The sequence below is a fragment of the Rhinichthys klamathensis genome, unplaced genomic scaffold (assembly GCF_029890125.1).
Source record: "Rhinichthys klamathensis goyatoka isolate OS25496 unplaced genomic scaffold, OSU_Roscu_1.1 h1tg000044l_1, whole genome shotgun sequence".
NCBI classification, from domain to species: Eukaryota; Metazoa; Chordata; class Actinopteri; order Cypriniformes; family Leuciscidae; genus Rhinichthys; species Rhinichthys klamathensis.
This window is the reverse complement of record NW_026606591.1, coordinates 832,459-849,568: the sequence shown is the minus strand read 5'-3', so window position 1 is coordinate 849,568 and position 17,110 is coordinate 832,459. Positions and strand designations below refer to the sequence as shown.

Sequence of the window (17,110 nt, the reverse complement as noted above, 5' to 3'; positions counted from 1 at the left end):
TATCCTACAATTGCTATAATATCAAATTGTACTGTATAACTTGGACAATGACATAAATTGTTGGTCATACCGCCCATCTCTAAACTCTACCACTATTTGTTTCCCTGTTCGCTTTATTTTTTCCTCTTCTATTGACCATGTGTTTTTCTTAGCTCCTGTTGTGTGACCGTAGAGTGCGAGATGTGTTGAATCAGAGATTTTAGGTGATCGTGTGTGTTTAGACCTGATAGTTTACTCAACATTTGTCTTGTAAGCTCCTCCTAGCTACATTTGAAATAGTTTCTAATAGGCGTCTGTTCTGTAGGAAAGGGTGCAAGTTACTCAACAGTTCTTTAATTAAGTGACTGTTTGTTTGCTTTTGTATGTCCGTGTGTTCGATCAGGCGGCCATCAGGACAACTACAAGGCGATGTGGTTCGAGCGACGCGTCGACCCCGCGACAGGAGAGCCCACGCACATCTACACAGGGGGATATTGGGAGGCCAAGGACCAGGGCAGCTGGGACTCCTGCCCGGATATCTTCTGATCCCAATCACGCACATGCCCCACAACACCCTCGCCCTCCCCTCGCCCAGACAAACAAACAAACGAACGAAAGCTCAGTCAGCTGCCCCCTTCTCTTTCCGTATTGTAGTACATCAAGACACACGTTCTCTCTTTCGCCAGCCGTGCTGTACTCAGTGGACAATAAGGGACACCCAAACGGTTCGGGAACGCTCTCCCAACACCATCCACTGTGTGTCGCTCTCGATTCCTCGTGGTCACGGGATTATTAAACCATAGGGTTCATGGATTAGCATTAGAAAAACACACCCTTCCGAATCCCTGTCCCGCTCCACACGTCTTCCTCAGGCTGTGGACGTCACCCTTCTTAAACATCCCGGGGATATGAGGCCTGTTTGCTCGTGTGTGTGTGTGAATTGGTGAATGTGTGAGTGAGTTTAGAGAAGCGCTGTAGTGCTCATTTGCTTGTGTGAGAGACGTGGTTTAAGAGCTCGCCTTGGTTTGTGGATTTTAAAGAACTAGTTGGCATAAATATGAAAGATCTGTCATTGCTTACTCGCAGCCTTGTTTTGGCAGCTCTTTTGTGAAGCACCAAAAAAAACACATGATTAAAGTATCATGAATGCGATTCGCGAAGCTGTATGTTCCGAGTCTTCTGAATCTATACGATGCGAGGAGTTTCGACTGGCACACTAATTGCGACGCAAGAACCCGTGGCGTTTGGGGGAGGTGACCATCAAATCGCACCATGGTTTTAAAGGAGCTTTGGCTCATGGGAAGATTATCATTGTAAATTTCAGTCTCTTCCTCACAATAAGCTATCGTATTACTTGACATAATGAAATATAAGTCATATGCATCACTTTTATGGTGCGTTTGAGTCAGCCCACGAACTGTTTTACAGAAAAAGTCCGCAAAACATGGGTTTTTGAGCGACCCGAGTGCGAGTAGATGATGGCAATTCTCATCATTTGTGCATGAACTATTCCTTTGAAATCAATCACACTTGAATTGTCCTCATTTGAAGCCGAGGGATGTCGGCGTCATTCTGATATTCTTACTAACACCCGCTAAAATGACTTAAACTGACAAATGAATTGCCCTGAGTGTGTTTCTATGATATCTGTGGATCCTCTCGAGGGATTGTGCTGGTGTTTCTAGGAGAGCCGTGTAAAAGAAAAGCATGAGTGTAGCCAGAGGACCACGGTGCGCTGCTGAAACCGACAGGTCGCTGTGATGATGTGCACGCGACTCCCTTTCAGCCTGCTCACAGATGCATTATGGGTCCGTGGTGAAGGAAAACGGTGTCCACAAACTGAGGCGTGTGAACGTGTGTGTGTGTGAGAGTGTTTTCAAATGGGCATGTGAGGTCAAGGGAGAACTCTCAAACTACTGTGTGTGTGTGTGTGTGTGTGTGTGTGTGTGTGTGTGTGTGTGTGTGTGTGTGTGTGTGTGATCATGAGTAACGTATTTGGGGTTGTATATTCCAGTGAAACAAAAAATAAACTTTTTTATTTTCAAGTGTACTTAAACACATGTGGGGGAAAACAGCAAGAATACAGCAATGTAAAAAACATTGCAGATATTTGTGTATATATATATATCACATAATGAAGTAAAATATTCATACTAATAATACCAATTCTTCTAATGCTGATACTGACAGCTAGATTTATAATTATGATGGTAATTTTGATGTAGTTTGAGGGTTCAACACAATTATTTAGACTTTTTATCTATGGTTTTTTTTTTGTCTGCTTGACACGGGAATTGGGAAGACGATTCGTTCGCTCATTGTCCTTGAATGGATCCAGACTAATGGAAATTTTATATATATATATATGTACATCTATCCCATCATCGTCCTATTCCGTTAAAACGGCAGTTTCGATGTGAGTTTGTAATAATTACAGATTCTATTTTCTTTGTTTGCAGTCTCTTTTTATTTGTACAACTGTCATCATTTGATTTAGTTTTCCTTTGACTGTCATTCCTGAAGGTTTGGTTCTTCTTTGTCCTGTCCGTGTTGTCCCTCTCTTGGCCTCTGATCAGTGTGTTACGGCACAGAATTGCTCTCGACTGTCGTCATGGTGCAGATGATGATGATGATGATAATAAAAGCTGGTTTGAGAAGGAAACGGTCAAACACACAACATTCTGTCACGCCTGTCATTATGAAGCGTCACCCTTTGCATAGTTTTCTTGCCGATCAAGAATGCCAGTAAGTTTCGGTTTCCTGATTTCTGCTCTGGAGGAGCGCCACCCTTTTCTACAGAAAAACACATGTTTTCCTCCTCGAGATATGCAGCTGAAGCAGGCTCTCATGAGATATGCAGGCCTGGAATTTTGTTTTGTTTTTTTTGCTATAAAGTACTTCATTGGCTAAATATGGATAGATATTCATTAGATTTTGTCTTGAGAAATGTGTACACTAAGAAGTATTATTCTGTAAATTAGTGAATTATAGGGATTTGTACCGTACCAATGGAAAACTGCCTAGACATTCAAATGCAATTCCACCCATATTCTCTATAAAATTAATTTATATTAATTGCGACTGGAAAAGTATTTGAAAATTATTGGTCAAAGTGTGTTCAATGCCTTTAGTTTTTTGTTTTGTTTTTACTCTCAAACTAGTCATATTAGTGTAAATACATTTTTAATCTGTTCATGTCATATCAGAGCAGTAAATGAGTAAAATACACTTGCCCAACACTGTCTATGTAATGTGTCATGGTAAAAGGCATATTTACACTGTTCAATTTAACTGATTTCTTTAGGTCCTAATAACTACTGCTGACAAAAAGTTTAAAACATTTAACTCAATGCACACAAGTTATTATTAGTGCTATTAAGTGTTTATTAATATATTTTGAATTAGATTTTAACTTAATTTTTATCATCTTTTTAGGAAAAAGCTGCAGACATGCATGACATATTAGTTTTTTCGTTATAGCTTAAACTTGAGTAAATTTATTGTTTTTGTCAGTTTTCGTGTACATATTTTGTCTTATTAATTTTAGTATTTTTAAGCCAAAATTACTGTAGAAATTTTGCCTTGGCAATTAACTGCTTTTTTGAATGTACATTTTTTTTAATGTTTTTATGTAGGCTATATGTTAAATTTCATACGCATTCGTCAATTAAAGTAATTGTGTTTTAATAGTTTGTTTTAGTTAACAGTAATAACACTGACATGAGATGTTTACAATAGTGTACTCTTATTGTCTGTAAATATGTATATTAGTGCAAATGTACATAAAAAAAAAAACAAAAAAAAAACGTTTAATGCAAGGAGTGGGATCTTGGAAATAAAACGTTTTTATTTATTTATTTATTTATGTACATTTGCACTAATATACATATTTACAGACAATAAGAGTGTCTGCATTTTAAAATGATTCCTTCAGGACACGCCCCCCTTTGAAAAGTCCAGAGTTGGGAAATAGAAACTTAAGCTGTGTAGGCTACTAGTTTTCGGATAAATTAACAATGGAAAGTATGTACTAGAATAGCAACTATTTTAGTACATACTTTCCATTGATCATTTATCTGAAAACTAGCACACAGCTTAAGTTTCTATTTCCCAACTCTTGACTTTTCAAAGGGGGGCGTGTCCTGAAGGAATCATTTTAAAATGCACTGCAGACTCTTCCTCTGAACCAGATCACTGCAAGAAACCTGGAGGATCCGTCTTTACCACATACAAGGTAAGTTCAGATATCTGTGTTGTCCATATTTTAAACCCATGTGCTTCTCTTCTGGTTTAAGGGGGATGCTTTGAGAAGCAGAAGCAACTGCAGAAAAATAACCTTTATACATTGACTTTTCACATTTTCTGCTAGTTAATATGGGATATGTACAGTAGCTGACATGTTTTCACTGTCCTTATATAAAGAAATTCTAAAATATATATAAAAAACGAGTTCATGTTTATATCATTTTATTGTACATTGTATTGAATTGTAAAAAACACTAAATTGTATTACATTATTTTCTTTTTATATTTTATACTCTAAAAAACGTAATTACTAGCTTCTAATTACAGTAGTGTAATTAGATTACTGTACACTCTAAAAAGTATTGCATGACTTGTTACTAATTTCTAAATCCCATATCAACCTCAGTGTTGAACAATACATGAAACTGCTCTTTTATTTCTTGGAAATAAAAAATGTAAAATTGCATGCATTATTATTGAACTGACCAAAGTATTTTAAGGGAGAAAGTTACATTAAAAACATATACGTTTTAACATTAGACATTCAATTTTGATGTTAAATCAAATATATAGAATTGTTCTAGTCTATAGAGTATTCAATGCAATTACATCAGAAGTAACTAATTAAATTATAGAAAAATGAAGAGTAATCCAGTACTTGACTTTTTCAAGGGAAAAATAATTAAATTACAGTAATGCATTTCTTTCTAATGCATTACACACACTGATCATAACATCACCACTAAAATGATTTTTTCATTTTTTTATTAAAAGGGGTTGGAAAATAAAAATGTTTGAAAAATCATGCATCTAAAATGCACTTTCCCTTCAAAAAGATAAATAGATTTTAACTGGATTTAAAAAGATTAAAACATTTCAAGTCTATTTTTTAAAGGGATAGTTCACCCAAAAGTTCATGGGCCCCATTGACTTCCATAGTATGAAAAAAAAAAAAAGTATGGTTCATCAAACAAGAAACTAATACAGGTTTGGAACAATCAGAGGGTGAGTAGCCTAAATGATGACAACATTTTCATTTTTGAGTGAACTATCCCTTTAAAAACAGACTTAGATTTTTTTTTTTTTTTTTTATCCCTTATTTTTTTAATGTTTTTCTATTAGTTTAAATCTTTGAATATTTCATCACTGGCTCTTTCTCTCACACAGTCCTCCATCATGGTGAAAGATACACTGAATGAACTGTCCCAGCTGAAACAGTCAGGCTTCGGTCAGCCGTGGCCACCGAGACATGGCCTGAATCTGTTGTACTGGTTTGCTCATGAATACATAGGCTTTATTAACTATGGTGAAATTGTCCTGAGGTTCAAGCCTAAGAAGGGAGACTTTGGCTTTCACAAGTACCACAACAGAATTGATGAAGAGGATCCCATTGTGCCCATTGTGCCCCAGGAGAATCTCCTATACTATGAAGTGGGCAACCTGAATTTTCCAGGAGCAGACGACCTCCCAGATTATGTCAGGGCAAATTACAGGCGCAATAATCCTATTCCTGACAGTAACAAAGATCGGGTTATTGTGCGTCTGGACGTCAATGGCAGCTTGAACAGGGTGTATGTGACTGAACACAGCGACCCGAAATCATTCGACAGCAGCAAAACCTTCCGTGTGAGTCAGGGCCTCCTCCAGATCATCAAGAACATGAGTCGAGATCAGTATCTCTCCCAGCTCTCCAGCACTCCTGAAAAACAGGTCGGATTTAGGCATACACCTGGAGAACAGGCCGGATTTAGGCATACACCTGGAGAACAGGTCGGATTTAGGCATACACCACAGAGTCATTATAACCCGCCGCCTAACAACGACTCCTGGTGTACCATTCTTTAAATAGGCTATAAAGAGTAATTAAACTACTCTTATTTTATTCGTGATTATTATATACACATTTGTATAATCTTTTACCTTGAACTGATTAAGATATTTATTGGTGTGTGATGTGGGGGAAATCGTGTCTTTATGAATCTTTCAAGTGTGTGAATCGAATAAGTGAATCGAGTGAGTGAATCGGATCAAGTACCCGCCCAAGTCACGTGACTTCTTTGTTTTGAAATGTTAGTGGTGTGAGGATGGGATGGTATTATTAAATGTATTAAACGTGTGATTGTAAAACAATCTCGAGTCATTTTTATAATCTAACTTTATCAAAGTTGATTGGAATGCATTTACATGAGTGAAACCAGCAGATGTCGTCGGCGTGCGGAGTTTCGAGAGCTCGAAGATTCATTTAGCGAAGCAATTGGTTCAGTTGAATCGAAGTTTCAGAAAGTTGATTCCTTATTTCCTTGAATTTGTTTTTATTAAATATGTATGGAAGCTTGTTTCTGCCACAGAATGAAAAATAAAAAAGGTAATTGCGACTTTTTATCTCAGAATTCTGACTTTTTTCCTCACAATTGCGAGTTTACATCTCGCAATTCTGACTTTATTTCTCAGAATTGCGAGATATAAAGTCACAATTGCGTGTTATAAAGTCAGAATTGCGAGATTTAAAGTCGCAATTGCATGTTATAAAGTCAGAATTGCGAGATATAAAGTCGCAATTGCGTGTGTTACGATCTTTTTAAAGTCTAGGAGATGTTACGCAACATTTGTTTTATTAGTAGCCTACTGCTGATGGATGAATACGGGGGAGAGGAAACCATGACAGACTCAACTTGAAGAGAAACAAACTGGATTTTATTGTCACAAAGCCGAAGCCACTAGTTCCAGTTCGGATGATAAATGGGTGCGCTATTTACAATGTTTACAAATATTACAATAATCAAATAATAGGAAAGAGAACCAAAAAGTGGCGCCAAAGAAAAGAACAGAATATAACAAAACAAGCCTTATACTAACCCTAAACCTAACCAAAGAAAAAGGTGAAAAGAAAACCGAAATCTTCAGTGCATTCGGCTCCTAAATAAGCTAACTACTAAAACAAAACATACACAGAGTGGCGCTCACTCCTAACCTAGTGTATCTAACAAATAAACACTACGGGCATTGTGTATACCGCGGCATACTGACCTGTCGTTCTCTTTCCCAGAGAGAGTCGAATTACAGGACCCCACAGCGTCACACTGGGATACACATTGAAGATATTTTGCTGACCGAGTGTGTTAGTGCGCGCAAGACCGAGCGTGTTAGTGCGCGCGAGAGAGACCGAGTGTGTTAGTGCGCGCGAGAGAGACCGAGTGTGTCCGGGCATTAGTAGCCTATATTAATTGGTACATAGTAATATATACTATATAAGAGGCATGGAAGTTCGATTTATGGACAACAATAATCAGTATAAACGATTTGTTTTTAACTATTGTTTAATAAATATAAATAATTCGAGCAGATAAACTTTCACATGGAGGATTAAATAAGATTGAATTTATGTAGTAAGATTTCATAACTAATCACTGTGCCACCGTGTTTTACGTTTCTTGAGCGTCAAATAACATTGACATCGGGATGTTGTCTGTCTGTGCAAGTCGTTACCACGAGAGCTGTGGATAGGATGGCATCTGTGAGAAAAATGGTTATATCGGCGAGTAGGGGGAGGCTGCAGACCTGGAGCCGGCAGATATACGCCCCTGGCAGTTTTACGCCCCGGCAGTTTTGGGACCCTGTTGTTCCTGATGCGTCCAGTAGAGGGATTTACTTTTCCTGTTGGGGGAATCGCACAACAAAAGTAACATAAAATAAATAAATAAAAAGAAATGGACCTACAGCGCTCTTTATCGGGCATCATGATAAGCACAGAGTTGTTATTTATTTAGTTCTGTATTATGGCAAATCAACCGGGAGCTCCCCGCGAAGGCGCGCGCGTCTTGATCCCGACTGCCCCTATGTTACACAACTATAGATCACCCACACACAAGCAACCGATAGTTTCACTGTGTCATTGTTCGTACAATCATTAAATATTGTAGAACAAAATAGGTGATCCAGGTTTCATTATGGTCTACATGTACAGTAAACACATTTCTGTAAAAGCACTGCAGAAGTAGAGAGAATACAGACATAGTGGAATCACTGACCAAAGTGTGTAATATATTGATGCAAAACACTACAGTACAATCACAACACAGGTTTATTGAAATCAAAGCAAAAATATTAAATATTACGTACATCCATTGGTTTATGCTCCACGCTAATTGGTGACAATGAATCTCGTTATCTTTTATATACGTTTACATTTTTACTGTATTTTTACTGAATTATTCTGGTAACCTCTCAGTTTTTTCTGTAAAATCTGCATGATTTTTGGGTTTGTTTGTTTGTGTGTTTGTTTTCCAGTAAATGGTCTGCCACTGTAAGAGCTTCTTACCTTTTCTCCAGGCACTTTGTGTGTCTGTTTCCATACAACTGCATTAGGAGTAACGCAACAGTTAGCCTACTTATAATTTTGATCAGTTGTATCAGTTGATAGTTAGATCATTGTAAGGAAATGAATAGTTTGAATACTTTGATGTTAAGTTGTGTCATATTGAACAGGTGTTTTTTGTTGAATGAACAAATAATGCAAGTTTTAATATGTGTATTGTATCCAAGCAATTGAGGAAAGGGTTAGAGTTTTGAAAAATGTGCATTTTGATCATTGGTTGTGAGTTTTGTGTCTAGAGTTGTAAAAAATGACATCAAGGTTCTGAAAATAGTAACAAAGTGATTGTAAAAAACTGTATTGCCAAATACTATAGCATTGCTATAGTATTGCCATTTTAATATATTTAAATACAGAATTACACCATCAAAGATTTGATATTATAAATTAGCCTAGCATGAGTCTCTTACACATATTTAATTTTTAAGCGCAAAAAAGTATAATGTTTAAAAATGATGAGTTAGAGTATCAGCAGGTAGGCTATATTCGTGAGCCATGGAACAACACTCAGGTAAAGGGCCAATATAAGACTAGTGAAAACAAAACAAACCCCACGTGGAACGTAACAGCGTGTTATAAAGTCAGAATTGCGAGATATAAAGTCAGAATTGATTGATATAAAGTCGCAATTGCAGGTTATAAAGTCAGAATTGCGAGATATAAAGTCGCAATTGCGTGTTATAAAGTCAGAATTGCGAGATATAAAGTCAGAATTGATTGATATAAAGTCGCAATTGCGAGATATAAAGTCAGAATTGATTGATACAAAGTCGCAATTGCGTGTTGTAAAGTCAGAATTACGTGAAATAAGGCAAGGCAAGTTTATTTATATAGCACATTTCATACACAATTTTCATACACAAATAAAGTCGCAATTGCGTGTTATAAAGTCAGAATTGTGAGATATAAAGTCAGAATTGATTGATATAGTCGCAATTGCTTGTTATAAAGTCAGAATAAAGTCAGAATTGCGAGATATAAAGTCGCATTGCGTGTTATAATGTCGGAATTGCGAGATATAAAAGTCAGAATTGATTGATATAAAGTCGTAATTGCAGGTTATAAAGTCAGAATTGCGAGATATAAAGTCGCAATTGCGTGTTATAAAGTCAGAATTGCGAGATATAAAGTCAGAATTGCGAGATATAAAGTCAGAATTGATTGATATAAAGTCGCAATTGCGAGATATAAAGTCAGGATTGATATAAAATCGCAATTGCGTGTTGTAAAGTCAGAATTGCGTGAAATAAAGTCGCAATTGCGTGTTATAAAGTCAGAATTGTGAGATATAAAGTCAGAATTGATTGATATAAAGTCGCAATTGCGTGTTATAGAGTCAGAAATGCGAGATATAAAGTCAGAAATGCATGATATAAAGTTGAAATTACATGTTGTAAAGTCAGAATTGTGAGATATAAACTATTCTGAGGGGGAAAAAGTATTTTTTTTCCCTTAGAATTGGCCTGATAATTCGCAATTGCGAGTTTATATCTCACAATTCTGAGAAAAGATGTCAGAATTTTGCAAAATAAACTTGCAATTATGTGTTATAAAGTCAGAATTGCGAGATGTAAACTTGCAATTGTGAGAAAAAAAGTCAGAATTGTGAGATATAAATTCTCAATTCTGTCTTTTTTTTCTCATAATTGCGACTTTATATCTCGTAATTGCGACTATTTCTCAGAATTGCGACTTTATATCTCACAATTGCGACTTTATTTCTCACAATTCTGACTTCATATCTCGTAATTGCGACTATTTCTAACAATTCTGACTTTATATCTCGCAATTGCGACTATTTCTAACAATTCTGACTTTATATCTCACAATTGCGACTTTATTTCTCACAATTCTGACTTTATATCTCGCAATTGCGACTTTATTTCTCACGATTCTGACTTTATATCTCGCAATTGCGACTTTATTTCTCACGATTCTGACTTCATATCTCGCAATTGCGACTATTTCTCACAATTCTGACTTCATATCTTGCAATTGCGACTATTTCTAACAATTCTGACTTCATATCTCGCAATTGTAAGATAAAAAGGTCGCAATTATTATTTTTATTTTTTTTATTCAGTGGCGGAAACAAGCTTCCATAAATATGTGATTTGTCTGGCTTGGTTTGAAATAAGACTGGGGCTGGTTAACAGAATTTCCATTCTTTATTGAGTATTTCTGATGGAACAAACATGATTTTAGTGTTAAAAGGGAAGCAACAATTAAAATGCTAATAATATTAAACCAAACTTTTTCCACTTAACTCACATTAGCCTGTCAGTTCTTCTGCTCATGCAAATATCTGGCATGGAGCAGCATCAGTTTCTGTTTGCAGATCTTTGCTCCACCCTCAAAAGATATTATTACACGAGCTCCCATCACTTCTGCAGGGCAGGGTGGATTCATTTAATGCGCTCATATCTGATTATTATTACTTTCCTGTTACAAAACAGGTCAGGAGCATCTATATAGCATCTTGACTCTGTGGAAGCTGCAACATGCAAGGCTGGATACAACAATCTTTTTCAAATGCAGAAGTATCAGAGACACGGTGAGAGTCCCTATTGAGAGTCCTTTTTTTCATTTAAAAAGATAAATTATGAATCAGAATCAAATTAGCTGTAATAGCACATCCGATCTGGACTTTGTTTTACTTAAAATTTGACTCTATCTCAGATTAACTGTTCATCTCACTACAAGATTCTTAGAGGTTCAGACTTATACTGATGCAGTGATCTTTCTACTTATATTTCTTATATTTATATTTCTACTTTCTTAATAATGTCTGCAGATGTGTTTCGGTCATAGTCTAGGACCCAACAAACTTTTTTGTGCTGATTTTAAGAAAGAAAGTCTGCTGAATCGATTTTAAAAGGCTATGTTAGTTGTGAGCTGAGCTGAAAACCCCATCAAAATATCCCAAATATTGAATAATATAGAGAGAGTCGAGGTTTGGTCGGCCTCCTCCCAGACACGGTCTGATCTTGTTGTGGTGGTTTGCTCATGAATGTGTTCAGATTGACTCCAATGGACATATAATTGCTTTCTGAAATGCAATTGGAGAAATGCAATCCTGCAAATGGAGCTTTTGGCAACTCTTCAAATGGCGCCCGCAGCCGAATCATCCAGCCGTCCATTTCCCAAACCGCTGGTCCAATGTGGCTACAGCGTAATATCATAGGCTCATAAGTGTAAGTTGCTTTTTAATTGATTATTAAATTGTTTAATTAAGGTTTATACATGCTAGTTTCCATGACTAATCTTTTCATATTACTACTGGAGCTGCCAGTTTGCTAAGTTTCAATTAATATTATTATTATTAAACAGCAAGCACAAACTGCAAAAGCGGCAGCCCTTCCAGTGCAAATATCCAAACTCACTCGTTTTCATTCACTCCTTCAACATAGTCTACATATTAGTGAAGTAATGCAGCGAATAGTGAATGAGGTGGTGATTTTAAACACAGCCATAGTTTTTATGCTGTTTGTTTTGAATTATGACGCTCTGTATTGCAGCTTGTCTCCATTTGGATGCTAAATGAATATAATCTATGATATTAAATATAAATGCTCATCATTCTATGGTGTTGAGCGTTGCATGTTTATCACTTGATTCTCTTAATGATTTATTACAATGATGTAGATAAATATTTCAGATCGAGGGAGACAGAAGGCAAAGCTGTAATATGAAATCTGAATATGAGTGAGACATTAGTTTAATATAAAGTAGCTTTAATGTAAATCCCCTCATGAACAGTCCCTAATGTGTTTCTGCATAGGTTTCGCTTTCTGCATTGTGAGTTTCTTTTCATCAACATGTACAACATTGTAAACACGTACAACCTCTAGAGTACTTCCTGTTTCTATGTTACTACTAGTTAAGTGACATCAGCAAACATGCGCTGTTGTCATGTCATATAAATGAGGCAGTCAGTGCCAAAGGTCTAGTAAGGTGTATCACTACAAGGTATGGTATATCATTTTTGAATATATACTTTATATACAGTGTATATAGTTGTGTGTGTTTTATTGATTTTGAACGGTTTACTTTTACAGAAATGGTAGATCAGTGCACTACAGATTAACCCTTCGTCTCACTCCAATCATTTGGGAGGATCAGTTTTTCTCAGTTCTTTGTAAGTAATCCGTGTCTGTAAAAGTGTTTAGCCGTTCCCCTCGTCCTGGCATATGTGGTTTATGAGGAACTCAAATGTGTCTTATGACAGGTATTACAACGTAATGTGGTTTATGAGGAGACTTCCTTTGGCTTAAAAACATACTAAACTGTGTTTTTTGTTTTTTATGTTAATTAGTTTTCTGTTATGGGTAGGGTTAGTGTAAGGGGAGAGAATGTACAGTTTGTACAGTATAAAAACCCTCACGCCTATATAGAGTCCCCATTAACCACATATGTGTGAGGCTGCTGTTTGGTCTTGGTCAATGTGCTGCTTTTGAGAGAAAATCTGCTAAATACATTCAAATTTGTTAAACAGAGACACTCTTATTGGTAGCTGAAAACACCACCACCACTACCCCAAATATTTAACAAATTATCATGTGATCAACATGTGATCAATGATCAACAGAAGGGGATTTACAGAACTTTATCAATGACAGGCGTTCCAATTCTGCAGACATGATGAAATTAACTGATTAAATGAAGTCGAACTGATTTCTGTTGCTTCTTGGTTTTACATTTAGCAGTTTTCCCTGTAATTGTATAGTTTATATAAAAAAACATAATATTATAACATTTATTGCATTACAAGTGCACTGTTTTCTTTCTAGCAGGATTGCAGGAACACGATGAGGACTCTGAATAATTTGTCTGATCTGAGAGAGTCCAAGTTCGGTCGGCCTCCTCCCAGACACGGGCTGATCTTGCTGTGGTGGTTTGCTCATGAATGTGTTCAGATTGATTTCAACAGTCGTATAGTTGCACTCTGCAACCCTAAAAATGGCGCTTTTGGTTTCCACCGATTCTATAACAGGGAGAATCTTCTTCCTGAGTCTTATCTCCCGTACTATGAGGTGGGCAACCTGCACATCACTGACTCACTGCCTGAATATGTCACTGTGAATTACACAGGATATTCAGACAACAGCAACAAAGATCGCATCATTGTTTCATTTAACTTAAGGTGGAACCGATTTGACAGCATTTATGTGACACAGCACTCAGATCTGGTGAATTTTGACCAGAATCACACTTACTGCATTAGCATTGAACTCATGAAGGACATTATAGGTTTGAGCCGTGAGGAATTCCTCAAAGGACCCGTCCGCACAAATCAACCCAATCCTTCTCAGGATGTGTCCATAGACATGCCCAGCACATATATTCCTTCAATCTCAGCAAGACTGTCACTCACACCTCAGCCATACACACCTCAGCCACACACACCTCAGCCACACACACCTCAGCCATACACACCTCAGCCAGTGCATAGTGAATCCTGTCTGAGTAAGAAATGCTGGTGTGTGCTGATATGCGTCTTGATTTTACTGTTGCTCATTATTGCTATTGTCGTTTTATGTGTTAAATTTATCCCTAAATAGTTTTCGTCCATTTCTGTTGTTATTCCAGCTCATTTTGAAGCTGCATGTTGCAGTTGGTTTCCTTTTGGACAATTGCTTATCGGAATGAAAGAAAGTAAAAACATTTTCATGTTTATTATTATATAGCATAAAATACAATGGTGAGCGTTGCATGTTTATCACTGCGTTCTTATTAATGGTTCATTGCACTGATGTAAATAAATATCCAAGATTTAGAAGGACCAAGAATCAATATTAATATTAATCTGAATATTGGGCTACACACTCCAATCAATGTCTTCTGTGTTTGCGACCTGATTTATAGTAATTTCGTTTCATAATTGTTGTGCTTATTCTTTGACATATACAAACAGAGAATGTATTAAAACTCCAAAAACCATTGTCTTGTGTTTGTGTGATTTAGTTTTTTTGAATCGCTGCTTTTTCGATAGAATCGATATGTTCCTTAAAATGAATCTCTACTTTTTCCAAATGAATTGATACTTTTTCCAAATTAATCGATACTTTCCAAAAAAGAAGCGCTACTTTTTCCAAATGAATCGATTCTTTCCTAAAAAGAAGCACTACTTTTCCCAAAATGAATCGCTACTTTTTCCAAAGTGAATCGCTACTTTTCCCAAATTGAATCGATACGATACCTTTCCCAAAATGAATCGCTACTTTTTCCAAAGTGAATCGCTACTTTTCCCTAATTGAATCGATACGATACTTTTCCCAAAATGAATCTCTACTTTTTTTCAAATTGAATCGCTACTTTTCCCAAATTTAAACGAAACTTTTACCAAGATGAATCGATACTTTTTTCAAGATGAATCGATACTTTTTCTTAAAAGAATCGATACTTTTTCTTAAAAGAATCAATACTTTTTCTTAAAAGAATTGCTCCTTTTCCCAAAATGAATCGATACTTTTTCTTAAAAGAATCGATACTTTTTCTTAAAAGAATCGCTACTTTTCTCAAAATGAATCGATACTTTTTCCACAAAGAATCGATACTTTTTCCAAAGTGAATTGCTACTTTTCCCAAATTCAATTGCTACTTTTCCCAAAATGAATCGATACTTTTTCTTGAAAGAATCGCTACTTTTCCCAAAATGAATCGATACTTTTTCCACAAAGAATCGATACTTTTTCCAAAGTGAACCGCTATTTTTCCCAGATTGAATCGATACTTTTTCCAAATTGAATCGCTACTTTTTCCAAAGTGAATCGCTACTTTTCCCTAATTGAATCGATACGATACTTTTCCCAAAATGAATCTCTACTTTTTTTCAAATTGAATCGGTACTTTTCCCAAATTTAAACGAAACTTTTACCAAGATGAATCGATACTTTTTTCAAGATGAATCGATACTTTTTCTTAAAAGAATCGATACTTTTTCTTAAAAGAATCAATACTTTTTCTTAAAAGAATTGCTCCTTTTCCCAAAATGAATCGATACTTTTTCTTAAAAGAATCGATACTTTTTCTTAAAAGAATCGCTACTTTTCTCAAAATGAATCGATACTTTTTCCACAAAGAATCGATACTTTTTCCAAAGTGAATTGCTACTTTTCCCAAATTGAATTGCTACTTTTCCCAAAATGAATCGATACTTTTTCTTGAAAGAATCGCTACTTTTCCCAAAATGAATCGATACTTTTTCCACAAAGAATCGATACTTTTTCCAAAGTGAACCGCTATTTTTCCCAGATTGAATCGATACTTTTTCCAAATTGAATCGCTACTTTTCCCAAATTGAATCGATACGATAGTTTTCCCAAAATGAATAGATACTTTTTCTTAAAAGAATCACTACTTTTTCCAAAGTGAATTGCTACTTTTCCCAAATTGAATTGCTACTTTTCCCAAAATGAATCACTACTTTTTCCAAAAAGAATCGCTAATTTTTCAAAGATGAATCGCTACTTTTTCAAATTGAATCGCTACTTTTCCCAAATTGAAACGACACTTTTCCCAAATTGCATCGATACTTTTCCCAAAAAGAATCGATACTTTTTCCAAGATCAATCGATACTTTTCCCGAATCGATACTTTTTTCAAAAAGAGTCGCTACTTTTTCCAAAGTGAATTGCTACTTTTTCCATGATGAACCGATACTTTTCCTAAAAGAATTCGCTACTTTTCCCCAAATTAATTGATACTTTTTCCACGAAGAATCAATACTTTTTCCAAAGTGAATTGCTACTTTTACCATGATGAACCAATACTTTTCCTAAAAGAATCGCTACTTTTCCCAAAATTAATCGATACTTTTTCCACAAAGAATCGATACTTTTTCCAAAGTGAATCGCTACTTTTCCCAAATTGAATCGCTACTTTTTTCAAAGTGAATTGCTACTTTTCCCAAATTTAATCGATACTTTTCCCAAAAAGAATCGATACTTTTTCCAAGATGAATCGATACTTTTTCCCAAGTGAATTGGTACTTTTCCCAAATTAAATCGTTACTTTTTCCAAAGTGAATCGATACTTTTCCAAGATGAATCGCTACTTTTTTCAAAGTGAATCGCTACTTTTTACAAAAAGAATCGCTACTTTTCCCAAATTGAATCGAAACTTTTCCATAAATGAATCGATACTTTTTCCTAAAAGAATCGATACTTTTTTCAAAAAGAATTGATACTTTTTCCAAAGTGAATTACTACTTTTATCAAAAAGAAACGATGAATCCAAGATGAATTGCTACTTTTTAAAAAAAAAGAATCGCTACTTTTCCCAAATTAAATCGATACTCTTCCCAAAATGAATCGCTATTTTTTCAAATATGAATAGCTACTTTTTCAAAATGAATCGCTTCTTTTTACAAAAAGAATCGATACTTTTCCCAAATTGAATCGATACTTTTCCATAAATTAATCGATACTTTTTCCAAGATGAATCGATACTTTTCCCAAGATGAATCGATACTTTTTCAAAAAGAATCGATACTTTTTCCAAAATGAATCCATA

The 17,110-nt window shown here is 35.7% G+C and overlaps 3 protein-coding genes and 1 long non-coding RNA gene across 8 annotated transcripts in view; 3 read left to right on the top strand and 1 right to left on the bottom strand.

Moving 5' to 3' along the window:
* The window catches only part of osbp (oxysterol binding protein), a 28,752-nt gene extending 28,122 nt beyond the window's left edge, over nucleotides 1-630 (top strand). Inside the window, exon 16 of the mRNA XM_056247233.1 lies at nucleotides 383-630. Within this exon, the coding sequence (XP_056103208.1) occupies nucleotides 383-525 (143 nt within the window). The 3' untranslated portion in view covers nucleotides 526-630. The remainder of the gene's footprint in view (nucleotides 1-382) is intronic.
* A 3,500-nt stretch (nucleotides 631-4,130) lies between these two features.
* LOC130082385 (uncharacterized) lies at nucleotides 4,131-6,502 on the top strand. The gene is made up of 2 exons (XM_056247242.1): nucleotides 4,131-4,213; nucleotides 5,392-6,502. Exon 2 carries the CDS (start codon nucleotides 5,401-5,403, stop codon nucleotides 6,067-6,069), a length of 669 nt encoding a protein of 222 aa, XP_056103217.1. The 5' UTR covers nucleotides 4,131-4,213; nucleotides 5,392-5,400; the 3' UTR covers nucleotides 6,070-6,502.
* A 5,987-nt stretch (nucleotides 6,503-12,489) lies between these two features.
* Nucleotides 12,490-14,536, top strand: LOC130082383 (uncharacterized). 5 transcript variants are annotated; one of them, XR_008806766.1, is made up of 3 exons: nucleotides 12,490-12,565; nucleotides 12,655-12,734; nucleotides 13,390-14,536. XR_008806766.1 is itself a non-coding variant. In XM_056247239.1 (2 exons), the coding sequence occupies exon 2, from the start codon at nucleotides 13,405-13,407 to the stop codon at nucleotides 14,155-14,157; it is 753 nt and encodes a 250-aa protein (XP_056103214.1). In that variant the 5' UTR covers nucleotides 12,496-12,565; nucleotides 13,387-13,404; the 3' UTR covers nucleotides 14,158-14,536. The 5 variants fall into 5 exon arrangements, 3 of the variants coding, with proteins under 3 accessions (XP_056103214.1, XP_056103215.1, XP_056103213.1); XR_008806765.1 differs by having other exon boundaries at nucleotides 13,387-14,536; XM_056247239.1 differs by lacking the exon at nucleotides 12,655-12,734 and having other exon boundaries at nucleotides 12,496-12,565; nucleotides 13,387-14,536.
* A 1,843-nt stretch (nucleotides 14,537-16,379) lies between these two features.
* LOC130082386 (uncharacterized) lies at nucleotides 16,380-16,772 on the bottom strand. The gene is made up of 2 exons (XR_008806767.1): nucleotides 16,653-16,772; nucleotides 16,380-16,564 (listed from the first exon to the last, which is right to left on the bottom strand). It is a non-coding gene; the product is annotated as an uncharacterized LOC130082386 (long non-coding RNA).
* Between the last annotated feature and the right edge of the window lie 338 nt (nucleotides 16,773-17,110).